The sequence below is a fragment of the Hyperolius riggenbachi genome, chromosome 1, assembly GCF_040937935.1.
Source record: "Hyperolius riggenbachi isolate aHypRig1 chromosome 1, aHypRig1.pri, whole genome shotgun sequence".
NCBI lineage: Eukaryota > Metazoa > Chordata > Amphibia > Anura > Hyperoliidae > Hyperolius > Hyperolius riggenbachi.
Genome location: NC_090646.1, coordinates 279,858,262 through 279,869,836, shown reverse-complemented (window position 1 = coordinate 279,869,836; position 11,575 = coordinate 279,858,262). Strand labels below are relative to the sequence as shown.

At 40.6% G+C, this 11,575-nt stretch overlaps 1 protein-coding gene across 2 annotated transcripts in view; it reads right to left on the bottom strand.

Moving 5' to 3' along the window:
• Positions 1–933: 933 nt before the first annotated feature.
• RASGEF1B (RasGEF domain family member 1B) overlaps positions 934–11,575 on the bottom strand; it is a 274,935-nt gene continuing 264,293 nt past the window's right edge. For both annotated transcript variants that reach the window (XM_068271137.1, XM_068271136.1), the window contains 4 exons: positions 7,903–7,998; positions 5,216–5,339; positions 4,410–4,482; positions 934–1,775 (listed from right to left, as the gene is read on the bottom strand). In XM_068271137.1, the coding sequence (XP_068127238.1) occupies positions 1,751–1,775; positions 4,410–4,482; positions 5,216–5,339; positions 7,903–7,998 (318 nt within the window). In that variant the 3' untranslated portion in view covers positions 934–1,750. The remainder of the gene's footprint in view (positions 1,776–4,409; positions 4,483–5,215; positions 5,340–7,902; positions 7,999–11,575) is intronic.

The window sequence follows — 11,575 nt, the reverse complement described above, 5'->3', positions numbered from 1 at the left end:
AAACAGCACCTAAGCGGTTTTGACTCATAGCAGCCAATTATTCAGGAAACCATGCATATGCATTTCCCTGTGGTAATAAGTCAGGATGCTGTGTCTGTACACAAGCGCTCTGCAAGCTAATGTTTACAGCTGGCTGTTTTTCAGGAGAGGAATGCTTGGTCAACCGACATGGACACCAAATAAGGCAGGTAACAGCACGAGGGTGCTTAGAAAACAAGTAAACAAAAGAAGTAAACAAAAGAGACCGAGAGCCCAATATGGTGTAGTATGTCGATTAACAAATGGAGATTAATTGAAAGTACCGTAAGTGGTAGATATACTCACAAATCTGGGTCACCACAAAGGCAACCACTGAAAATGCAGGTGGGGACAATTCTAACCTGACCCCACTCAGGTATTAAAATGTCGCTCTCTGTGAAAAATTGGGGAAAACACCCCTCCACCCAGGGTGGACTGTATAGTGATAAAACAAAAGTAACAGAGGCGCCAACAAGTATAAAATAGTTAAAAACCGCTTAAAAGGAGGGGTGTAGGTGGACACACCTCTCAGGTATAAAATAGACCAGTCAATACGCTGTTAATAAATAACAGTATTATTTATTGGGGATTCTCCAAGCATGCAACGCGTTTCACGGGCAAAGCTCCCGCCTCATCAGGCAATCAAACAGGAGAAACACAGTAATAGGTCAAGATCTGGATCAAGCGCCTCTAGATAGAGGCGCTTGATCCAGATCTTGACCTATTACTGTGTTTCTCCTGTTTGATTGCCTGATGAGGCGGGAGCTTTGCCCGTGAAACGCGTTGCATGCTTGGAGAATCCCCAATAAATAATACTGTTATTTATTAACAGCGTATTGACTGGTCTATTTTATACCTGAGAGGTGTGTCCACCTACACCCCTCCTTTTAAGCGGTTTTTAACTATTTTATACTTGTTGGCGCCTCTGTTACTTTTGTTTTATCACTAAACAGCACGAGGGTGGCTAATGTTTGAAAGATAACAGGTTCAGTGCACAACCTTTTCTGTACCATAGTGGGCAACATGTGCTGCAATACATAGAAAAAGACCACAACAGACATAAAAGAGATGATAGGACAATAAAATACAAAAACAAAGACAAGAGAGAAAAAAAAAAAAAAAGACTAAACAGGATTAATATTGTAACATCCATTTACATATTTGCTTTCATTTCAAAAATCTGGAATGAAAGCGCATCTATTTCCAAAATATTAATAATATTCATTATGAACGTCCTCCAATGGTTACCAGTGTTGACAGCTTACTAACCAGCAGTAAACTAGTCTTCAAAATAATCTGCTCAGCTTTCACAGCTTGAACTCGTGCCAGCGAGAGGCTTTCAGTCTTTTTGTAATATTTTGTCCAGTCTTTGAAGTACGGCTGCTTGCCTATAAGCATGCATGGTGACTAGATTCTTACTAGGAAGGAGCAACAGCTGCATGGCATTGATAAGCAGGATGTGGGGTCCGGTAAAGAATCTATACGCAACTGAAGAAATAAAGCACAGCGCAAGGGTGGCTGTGAAATATCCAGTAATTGTTTGTGGTAAACAGGCATCAGAGTCCAGTCACTGGAAATGAATTTAATCCGCCTGTCTGCCCTTAAGCTGTAGTGATTCACGTCTGCTGCGCTGGAGGAAAGCCTCAGCTGCCTGCTCTGCTCCCATCAGTCAAATTCCACTCAGTGCAATGTGTCCATGAATAATGGCCATTCATGGCAGAAACTTCATACATTAGACTCTGGCCAAAAGTGCTGACCTGGGGAAAAAAAATAAAAAATAAAAAAAATGAGAAAATAAAGCAAGATGTGAAGGAGGACTATAAATCTCCAGTCATTAATTCCCAGTACTTAGACAGTCATTTGCAGCATTTCTTATAGAAGCGCACATAGGATTTAACATGCAGGCTTATTTGTCAAGACAGGTGCAAAGAAGAAAGGAGGAAATAAAGAGCAGCTGTAAGAGCAACCAATCATGTTGCAGCTGGTAAATGAAACAATGACTGATTGGTACTCTATGCACTTGCTATACTTTGCTGCTGTTTTTCGTGCACCTGCCTTAATAAAATCAACAACACTGTATTTATAGCTGTAAGCATGCTTGCAATAGCAAAGACAGCTTAGGGTTATGTATGTGTCCTCATTTGAGGTCATGTTCCTTGAGAAATGCCAGAATATATATTATGGCCAAAGCCAGAAGTGTGGCCCGGGTCAGATATGAGAGAATACATTGGACCTTAGCTGGTGTGGTGACCCCTCCAAAAAAACAAAAAGACAACATTTTCTTCCGAATGGGCGGCCAGCAGGCCTATGCCTAAAACTGACCTTCACCTCTACCTCTATTGCCAAACATTAATCTCCACTCTTCTCTGCCTACCATGAACCTCCTGTCTGCTAACTTCCCCTCTCCTGTGCCTTACCATTAACCTCCCATCTTTTGAGCGTACCACTGATCTTCCCCTCTCTTCTGTCTAAAGGTAGCCACACACACACACACACGATACAATAAAATGATCCGATTTTATGGCAATTCAATAAATATGATCGGATCTCCCCCCCCCCCCCCCCAAAAAAAAATGTAAAGACATTCGAAAGCTTTTTTTTCCATTCGACTGAAAAATCAGATCGGACTTCCCATTTTTTCGATTTTTATCAATCCAGAATGCTGGAAATTTGTTAAATTTTTTAAAAGATTTTATGGTGTGTGCTGGATTGTCAATTTATTAAAAATACACACCCTAGCAATTTTCTTAGCGTTTCCAATCATTTTTAATATAATTGGGGAATAATTGAACATGTGTGTGGCACATTGGTCATATTTTTGAATGATTACCATCAGTGAGAAAAATTGATTGCAATTCTTGAATTGAACAGCTATTTAAAAAAAAATTGTATGGTGTGTGGTCACCTTAACCCTAACCTTCCCAACTCATGTCATGTCCAAGAAAGTGTTACGACACTAGACAAACATTGAAATGGCAGGAAAGCCATTGCGCACATTGGCCAGTGATGTTACAAAGTTTATCTGATGAACAGGATCTCTACCAAGATCTCTGCTCTACAGCCTAGGTTCTCAACGTGTGGTAGGCGTATCCCAGGGGGTACTTCTGATGGGCCCAGGGGTACTCGGGCTTGATATACTTAACCAAGAACAACAAATTGAGAGTTTTAGAAAATGATAAATCTCATTTAAACACTAAATTAGTATTTTAGCTAATTAAAAGCAACAGGAAATGCTTGGAAATTATTTAGAACCAATTATCATGTACTACGATTAAATGTATATTTGTCAAGGGGTACTTGTGAGATTATTTACTATGCTAGGGGGTACTTGGTGAGTTCAGGGCTTTAAAAGGGGTACATACCAATAAAATGTTGGGAAACACTGCTCTACAGCATACCGGAAAAACAATGAAAATGTATTGGCCAGAAGGGATTTTCTTGGCCAATTGCTGTTGCATCCTCTGAGAACATCTGTAGCCAGCAATCTCTCCTCACGACTCATCTGATGACTGCATACAGCTGATGCACATTCATTTCAGCAAGTTTGTACGAACCGTGACACTCTGCTGATGTCTGCAAAGTAGATGCCAGTTCCTTGTCTGCTGTTTATTCTACTGCTTCACTACTTATTGAGCCTGATAGCTTAAAATGATCACATTGTATGTGAAACACAAACACCAACTCACATGGTTGTCCCAGGCAGATGCCGATTTGAGATGATCTATGAGCTTCAATGCCAAATTAATGCAAATTGTACGCAGCTTGAAACTGGTCCAATCAAATGTACTTCCTGACAATTTTGACTGTTCCAAGCTGCCAACAATTTGTACTGAATATGCATGCAAGACAGAATTATTAGCATCTCATTGGCCATCTCTATTAGTGAGTAGTAAATGCAGAAACATGACAGCAGGGTAAATGACAACACACATAAATGGAAACCCTCTATTTCTGTCATGACAGGCTAAACTCAACAAGTGTTAAAGTGGTAACTGCTCTGGGTAAGTACTTAGTTTGCCCTGGATAATTGCTAACAAGATAAGAAACAATGGTTTCGGTTTGTCACCATGGAAAACTCCACACAGCACACCATGAATATATAATTTAATGGTCCACACACAATACATAATGGTCCACAAAAAAAATTACAACGAACAAAAACACACATATATATATATATATATATATATATATATAAAAAAGACACTGAAAAAATAATTTAGAGACATACGTTTAAAATTCATAAAACAAAATTTTTTTACAGCTGTTTGTGTACATGGCCAGTATGGCCTAGCAGTCATTGTAGCTTGAACACAGCTTTTTGAATATGGCTGTCCAGTGCTGCAGACACACAGCCAGGTTTGATGGCAGGAATGGCCTTTGACACACACCTCAGACTTTTCCATCGGTCCTTTTCAATGTGATTCTCTGGACTCTCGTGCTCATAGGAGGCCAGATACAGCCCTGCAACACACAGAGAAATGAAAGCAAAGTCATTACACAGTGTCCAAATACATCCAATTCCTCCTAAACCAAGCAGTACAACTGGCGTAATGATAGAATAATTACATGACTAATGAGCTAATACAGGGTGAATGCTCCAATTTACACCAGACAAAAGGCTGGCTTGCTATAGTGCTCACCTAATTGACCATGCCTGTATGTCTGCATTTAGGCTCAGGCATCAGAGGCACATTGCTCCAAACTCACACTTAACCAGTACAGTACACCAGGGTTAACTACTTGCTGACTCTCTGGCAGACTATATATACTCCAACCAGCACAATAACATCTCCCTTGACTAAATGCCGAGCCTTGCAACGACTAGACTCGTAGCAATTCCTCCAAATGCTCATATTCTCAGTCACAATAACGGCTTCATTATAAGATTCCACAGAATCTGTGGAGATATTCAAGCAAATCCCTTCTCCCTACTGGAGATAAACCGCAGAACTCTCTTCCCACAATGCTGACAAAGAACTGCAGGTCAGTGTGTAATCATAACAGTTAAGAGGGTTACTAAGTGATTGAAGATAGCATCCCTTCAAAAACTATTCTAATACTTCTTAACAAGACCAAACATACAAGATATTTACTTAAAAATAAAGACCATGGAAATGTGTATGCATTGATAAATGCTCCTTTTTAATTAATCTAAGTAGCTTAGGGCTAGTGTAATAATGCAGATCACACATACCGTCTTCACTGAATATCGGTGCAGTCAAGACGTAATTCAGAATCTTCCGATCTTTCTCAAATGGACACTCGACTTGCTTCCATGCCATGAACTCGCTGACTTGCTTTGCCAACTCCCAGAATTTCTAAAGAGTAGAAAAATGTGCACTAGTCAGAACAAATGCATAATGCTACACAGATAAAGACTGAGCGGACAGCTCCTTCCTACACACATGCCTTAATTGTGACAACTATGGGCCTTATTTATGAAACAGGCTCAAAGAATAACTGGCTGTGTTGACTACATTTTTACAGCTGCACTTGAAAAATAGCAGTCTGTTTGATCGCTACCGGCCAGTAGGAAACACTCAATTTAAAACCACAAGTCACTGCCACTAGTGCTGCAATAGCAGATAGTAATATTTCTAGTTTTAGGAATTGGTACCCATTTTGCATTAAAGTAAACATGAGGCGAGAGTTATATGGAGGCTGCCACAGTTATTTCCTTTTAAACAATTCCAGTTGCCTGGCAGCCCTGCTGATCTATTTGGCTGCAGTAGTGTCTGGACCACACCAGAAAGTGAGGCCTGGGACCCACTAGCAGTGCTTGTGATTTAAAAAGCTCTTGCTAATGTAATACTATGGGTGTGATCCCATTTAAAGGATGTGTTTGTTTGTTTTTAAATTCCCCATAGCATTACATTAGCAAGCGCTTTACAAATGACAAGCACTTGTGTACTTTTGCACACTTGTGTACTTTTTTATCAGATAGTTACTCTACATTATACTCTTTATTATAAGATAGAGTTACTGGTTACAGACAAGTAAACAGAATGAACACCGGTCATAGGCAGAAGTGTAGAAAATTAGGCTTAGGCTAGACCATGATTTTTAAAAGCTTAATGGACCAATTTAAGTGGCCAGTTTACCTGTAAAGAACCAGAACTATAATCCTTTAACCACTTAAGCTCTCAGTCGTTTTCACTTTATGCATCCGAGCAATGTTCACCTCCCATTCATTAGCCTATAACTTTATCACTACTTATCACAATGAACTGATCTATATCTTGTTTTTTTCCGCCACCAATTAGGCTTTCTTTGGGGGGTACATTTAGCTAAGAGCTACCTAACTGTAAATGCATTTTAACAGTAAGAAGAAAAAAAAATGAAAAAATGCATTATTTGTCAGTTTTTGGCCATTATAGTTTTAAAATAATACATGCCTCCATGATTAAAACCCACGTATTGTATTTGCCCATTTGTCACGGTTATCTCACCGTTATGTCCCTATCACAATGTATCGCGACAATATTTTATTTGGAAATAAAAGAGCATTTTTTTCCCGTTTTGCATCCATCACTATTTACAAGCTTATATAAAAAAAAAAAATATAGAGCGAAATATTTCATCTTTACATAGATATTTAAAAAGTTTAAACCCTTAGGTAAATATTTATGTGTTTTTTTTTATAGTAAGGTTTTTGTTTTTTTTTATTAAACATTTTATGTGGGCATTTTTGGGAGGGTGGGATATAAATAGTGTTTTATTTGGGGAAATATTTGTGTATTGTAATTTTTTTTACTTTTAGATGTAGTTTTACTTTTTGGCCACAAGATGGCAATCTTGAGTTTGTTTACATGACGTCACTCTAAGCGTATAATGTACGCTTAGAGGGACATAGCTTCAGAAAAAGCTAGCTTCCGAGAGAAGCTGTCGCTTTTTCAGCGGGGGAGAGGAATCAGTGATCGGGCACCATAGCCCGATACATTGATTCCTGAGCTAACGAATCTGCGGCCGGGAGTGCGCGTGCACCCGTGAGATCGGCCGCGTGAGCGCGCATGTCCTCCTTGACGTTTTTATACGTCGAGGACAAAGTGGTTAAATTAAGGATTCCAGCAATCTCTCTAGTCAGTTCTACCTGTCAGCATCTTATATACTGGAGAAAAAGGACAATGGAAATGACCAACAATTACAGAGCATACAGGCGTATTGTATTGATTGACTCTCCAATCCAGTCATTGATCAGAAAGGAAGCCTACCTGTACTCCCCCTGCTGTGCCACACCTCCTCACTGGCCAATGAAAATAGTTTTATTATAGTTATGTCAAGATGGAAAGTACCTAACAGCCAGGAAGAATGCCAGTCTCCTTCAAGTAAAGTGTATATAAGCAATTGTTTGATGTATATTTGAAGGTGTCACAGGCCAGGTAACAAGGATAAGACAGCAATAAGCACTTGTCCATGAATTTCCTTGTAGCATAATAATTTATAACACTTATTGATATAGAAAAGAGCAAAGTGTCGTGTCCAGCATTAGTCATCACAATTCAGCTTTTTACCAGCAAGGTGAAATCTGACCGGCTATGATAGTTTTATGAGCTTTGCAATGACTTATTGCTCAATCAATAATTTTAGACAAGACAAATAACATTTATATTGCGTTTTTCTTCTGATGGACTCAAAGCGCCAGAGCTGCAGTCACTAAGGGGCACTCTATAGGCAGTAGCAGTGTTAGGGGCCGACTGTAGCCCAATGACCCCTTGCTGAATAGGTGCTGGTTTACTGACGAGGTGAGATTTGAACCCTGGTCTCCAGTGTTAGTGGCGGAGCCCTTAACAAGTACACTATCCTATTTTATTACACCTGCAGCCACCCAGTAAGAAGCTGTATATTCTATGTAAGTCAGTCAGAAGTGCAGAGTATACATACTTCAAAATTCACATGTCCGTTAGGGAGGCGACTGGTACAGCCCTCGTTCAGGAAGTAGAGGTCTTTAATCAGCAGGCTGCAGAATGGGATTACAATCTATATGAAAACAAAGCAGAAAGATTTCCATGACTAGGATCCACACAGTACAGGCTACAGAGATGGATGTATGCAGAACATTTACAGCAGCAATGCCACAGGTAGAAACCCTCTTACAGTCACAACATCTGGTCTTTGAAAAATGACAGCAAGGCATAAACGTGGTTAAATATTGAACAGCTCCTCTGCTAAATGGATGCTGTGCAGCAAGCAGTTTGGCTGCTGCCCAAAGCACAGGAATAAATTGACACAGCGTTTTTGAAATAAGCCCCACTTACTAAAGATTGATATTTTATTTATAAATATAAAAAGCAAAAAAAGTGCTGGAGTAACTTGCTAGCCGTTATACAATTTGACTTGAGGGAGTCAGCAGAAATGGGGAATTGTAAGAGGTCACCAGGCTGGGCTTTTCAGAAACTCACAGTGCATATGTACGCTGCAGGCGACACATGAATGTTGTATTCACTGTACCTTTCATAATAAGTAAAGTGATTCAACGTTAAATACTATGATCTCATCAACATTTTCATTGTAGGGGTGAAGTAGAAGCATGCAACAAGTTGTGTCGATATAGAGACATGGAAACCAAAAAATGTATACCGTAAGTAATGGCAAAAAGGGAATGTGGCCATAGCTGTAATGCAAGCTGCAGACATGTGACTGCTGCTCAGTGTAGCCTGCACCTCCATAGAATAGCATGTTGTGATTGGCCAACAATGATGGTCAATGAGATCCTATGCTATCATGCAAACGTATGCAGCTTGGAACAGGATCAATCAAATTAGGTGCCTGCTGGATGAGTCAATTATGGCGCACTCAAGCCTGCTAATTTTTGCGCCCCATATAGGAAAATTACATGGCGGCGCCAGCTGTGTAGTTATGCCGCTTACCAGCGGCATTTCTCAAAGGACCTAATTAGCTGTTTCCAATAGTGCAGGGGAGTGTTAGTGTTAGGCATGGGTGGGGGAGAGATAGCGGTATGTGTAGATAGGGGAGGGTTAATGTGAGAGTTATACAATTACAACAGAATATAACAGTTCTCTCTAAAAAAAAAAAATACAGCCTGGAAAAATCTCAGTTCCTACAAACATGGCAACTTCCATAAGGGGAGCAAAATCCCTGAAGATACTCAACCAGTGCTTTATCTAAATACACATAGTACCTGCAGTGGCAATCTAATGTATGTATTTCGCTTCACTACCTGACAAACAGACAAGTGGTTTGTTTGTTTTTTTACAAATGGTAACAAATTAGCAGTTAATGCACAGGAAACAACATCTGTGGATATGTCAGGTTTCCTATAAACAGTGAGCGATCTGAAGATTTTAATTACATAGCTAGACAATTTTGAACTTTATGCAATGCTCATTTTCAGCAAGATTCTTTTAAACCAACATAGCATAACTGACATGCTTCATTGCAGCCTCTGAATTATACATCCTTTAAGAGTCCGATTATTCCGCAGCATACACACGCTTGTGTAATGAGCGGGCTTGGAAGGTGTAGTCTGGTTAGGCATTTTAAATGAACTGGGATGCGCCTGGTTGAGCAATGATGGCAAAATGGACACAAGTTATAATTAGACCACTTAAAACAAACAAACACAAAAAAAAACAAAAAAACAGATAACAAGAAATTGATGTCTCATATTTATTGGTCTTTACAAATGTAATTTTTCTATCTACTTCCCCTCCTCCCCAGCTACCCCAATAACCCAACTCCCACCCTTTTCATACTCTCCTACAGGGGTACCACAATCCACCTTCTGAGGGGAAAACTACAAACCTCTGGGCCATGCTGGCACTGATCACATTTTCTATGACGCTATCCCATCCCATTTTCACCTAACATCTAGAAATATGCCTGAAAAAGGGGACTAGATCCCAGAAAGCTTGCACAATTTAACTCCATCAGTTAGCCATTAAAATGGTATTTTTACAAAATGTTTTTTTCTACCTATATATCCTATCCCTATACCTAATCTCCCCCTCTACATCAATTTGTCATCACACACACACACACTATTGCTACATCATATCCGTAGCCGCATACATGCCAACCAATGGGTCTGGCAGAAGCTCATATACAGCTTCCCTTCACCTACTATACTTTCCCTTAAACCTTTAGATTGTAAGGCCAATTGGTCAGGGCTTTCTTCCCCTTCTGTCTCTCAATCAATGCTGTGTAAGGTGTACGTATCTCCCACCCCTGTGTAAAAATCTGTAGTTCCTGACAGCTTTAATTCTACATTGTCTTGTATTATTAACTGTTTGTTTTGCATAGTCATGCTGGGTACACACGATGCAATTTCCTGCCTGATCGACGGGAATTGGATGATTATTTCCGTCATGACTGATCTGCTCCCATTCGCTAACGGGATCAAAGTTATCATGGGAAAAATCAATTCCATTATTGATCAGGAGCAGTTTGGACATGTATGCACGATGCAACTTCCTATCAGATTACCCCACAATCAGATAGGAAATTGTATCGTGTGTACCCTGAATTATACCTTGAATGAGGTAATAGAGCGCCATGGAAGAAGCTGGCGCTATATAAATCAATAATAAAAAAAGGCTTCATTGCATCTGTCATGGTCCACTAAAATTCAAATATATAAATGTTTTTTTATGAACTTCTAACTAGATTAAACTATATGCTTGTGTGAAGTTCTGATTTAACCACTTTGCGCCATGCATTGAAGGGTTCAGATGGACACATGCAGAATAGAGGTCTATCAAACATCTCATTTGCTCTAATCAGTACACAAATAGTTATGTGGTATAACAACAGAGGCGCCAAGTAGAGTAAAATTAGTTAAAATTGTTAAAAAGGGGGAAGTGGGTGGACTCACCTCCCTTCTGAAAAAATGGCCAGACAACGGGAAGGTTACTTCAAGTTTAAAGTAACATTTATTATGAGCTCCAAGCACTTTTGGAGCTCATAATAAATGTTACTTTAAACTTCCCCCTTTTTAACAATTTTAACTAATTTTACTCTACTTGGCGCCTCTGTTATACCACATAACTGTTTAGTCCACCCTTGGTGGAGGGGTGTATCCCCATTTCCTTCTATCTACAGAGAGCGACTTCTTAACCCTGAGCGGGGTCAGGTTACAATTCTCCCCGCCTGCTTATCCAGTGGTTGCCTTGGAGGCGACCCGTCCTTGTGAGTATAATGGCCCATACTCACGAGGGACTTTTGTCGCCTCAACACGCGGCGCGCGCGTGTTGCGGCGACAGGTCGCCCGTGAGTATGGGCCGTCGCACGCACGCGCACCCCGAACTGTCGCCCGCCGCTCATGTCGCCATGCGATTGAAAGTTTCAATCGCATGGCGACAGTCGCCGCCGCACCTCCCCCGCAACTGTCGCTAGTCCGCGTGAGTACGCGGACTAGCGACAGCAACCTCCATTGTATCAAATGGAGCTTCCGGCGGGGGGAGGAGGAACGTCGGCGACAGCTTCCGCCTCGCCGCTGGTCCCTCTTCCGCGTGTGTACGCGGAGGGACCTGGCGAGAAGCTGTCGCCGGCCTGTCGCCCACACGCTCACGTGTGCTGGCGACAGGCAACATTTGCA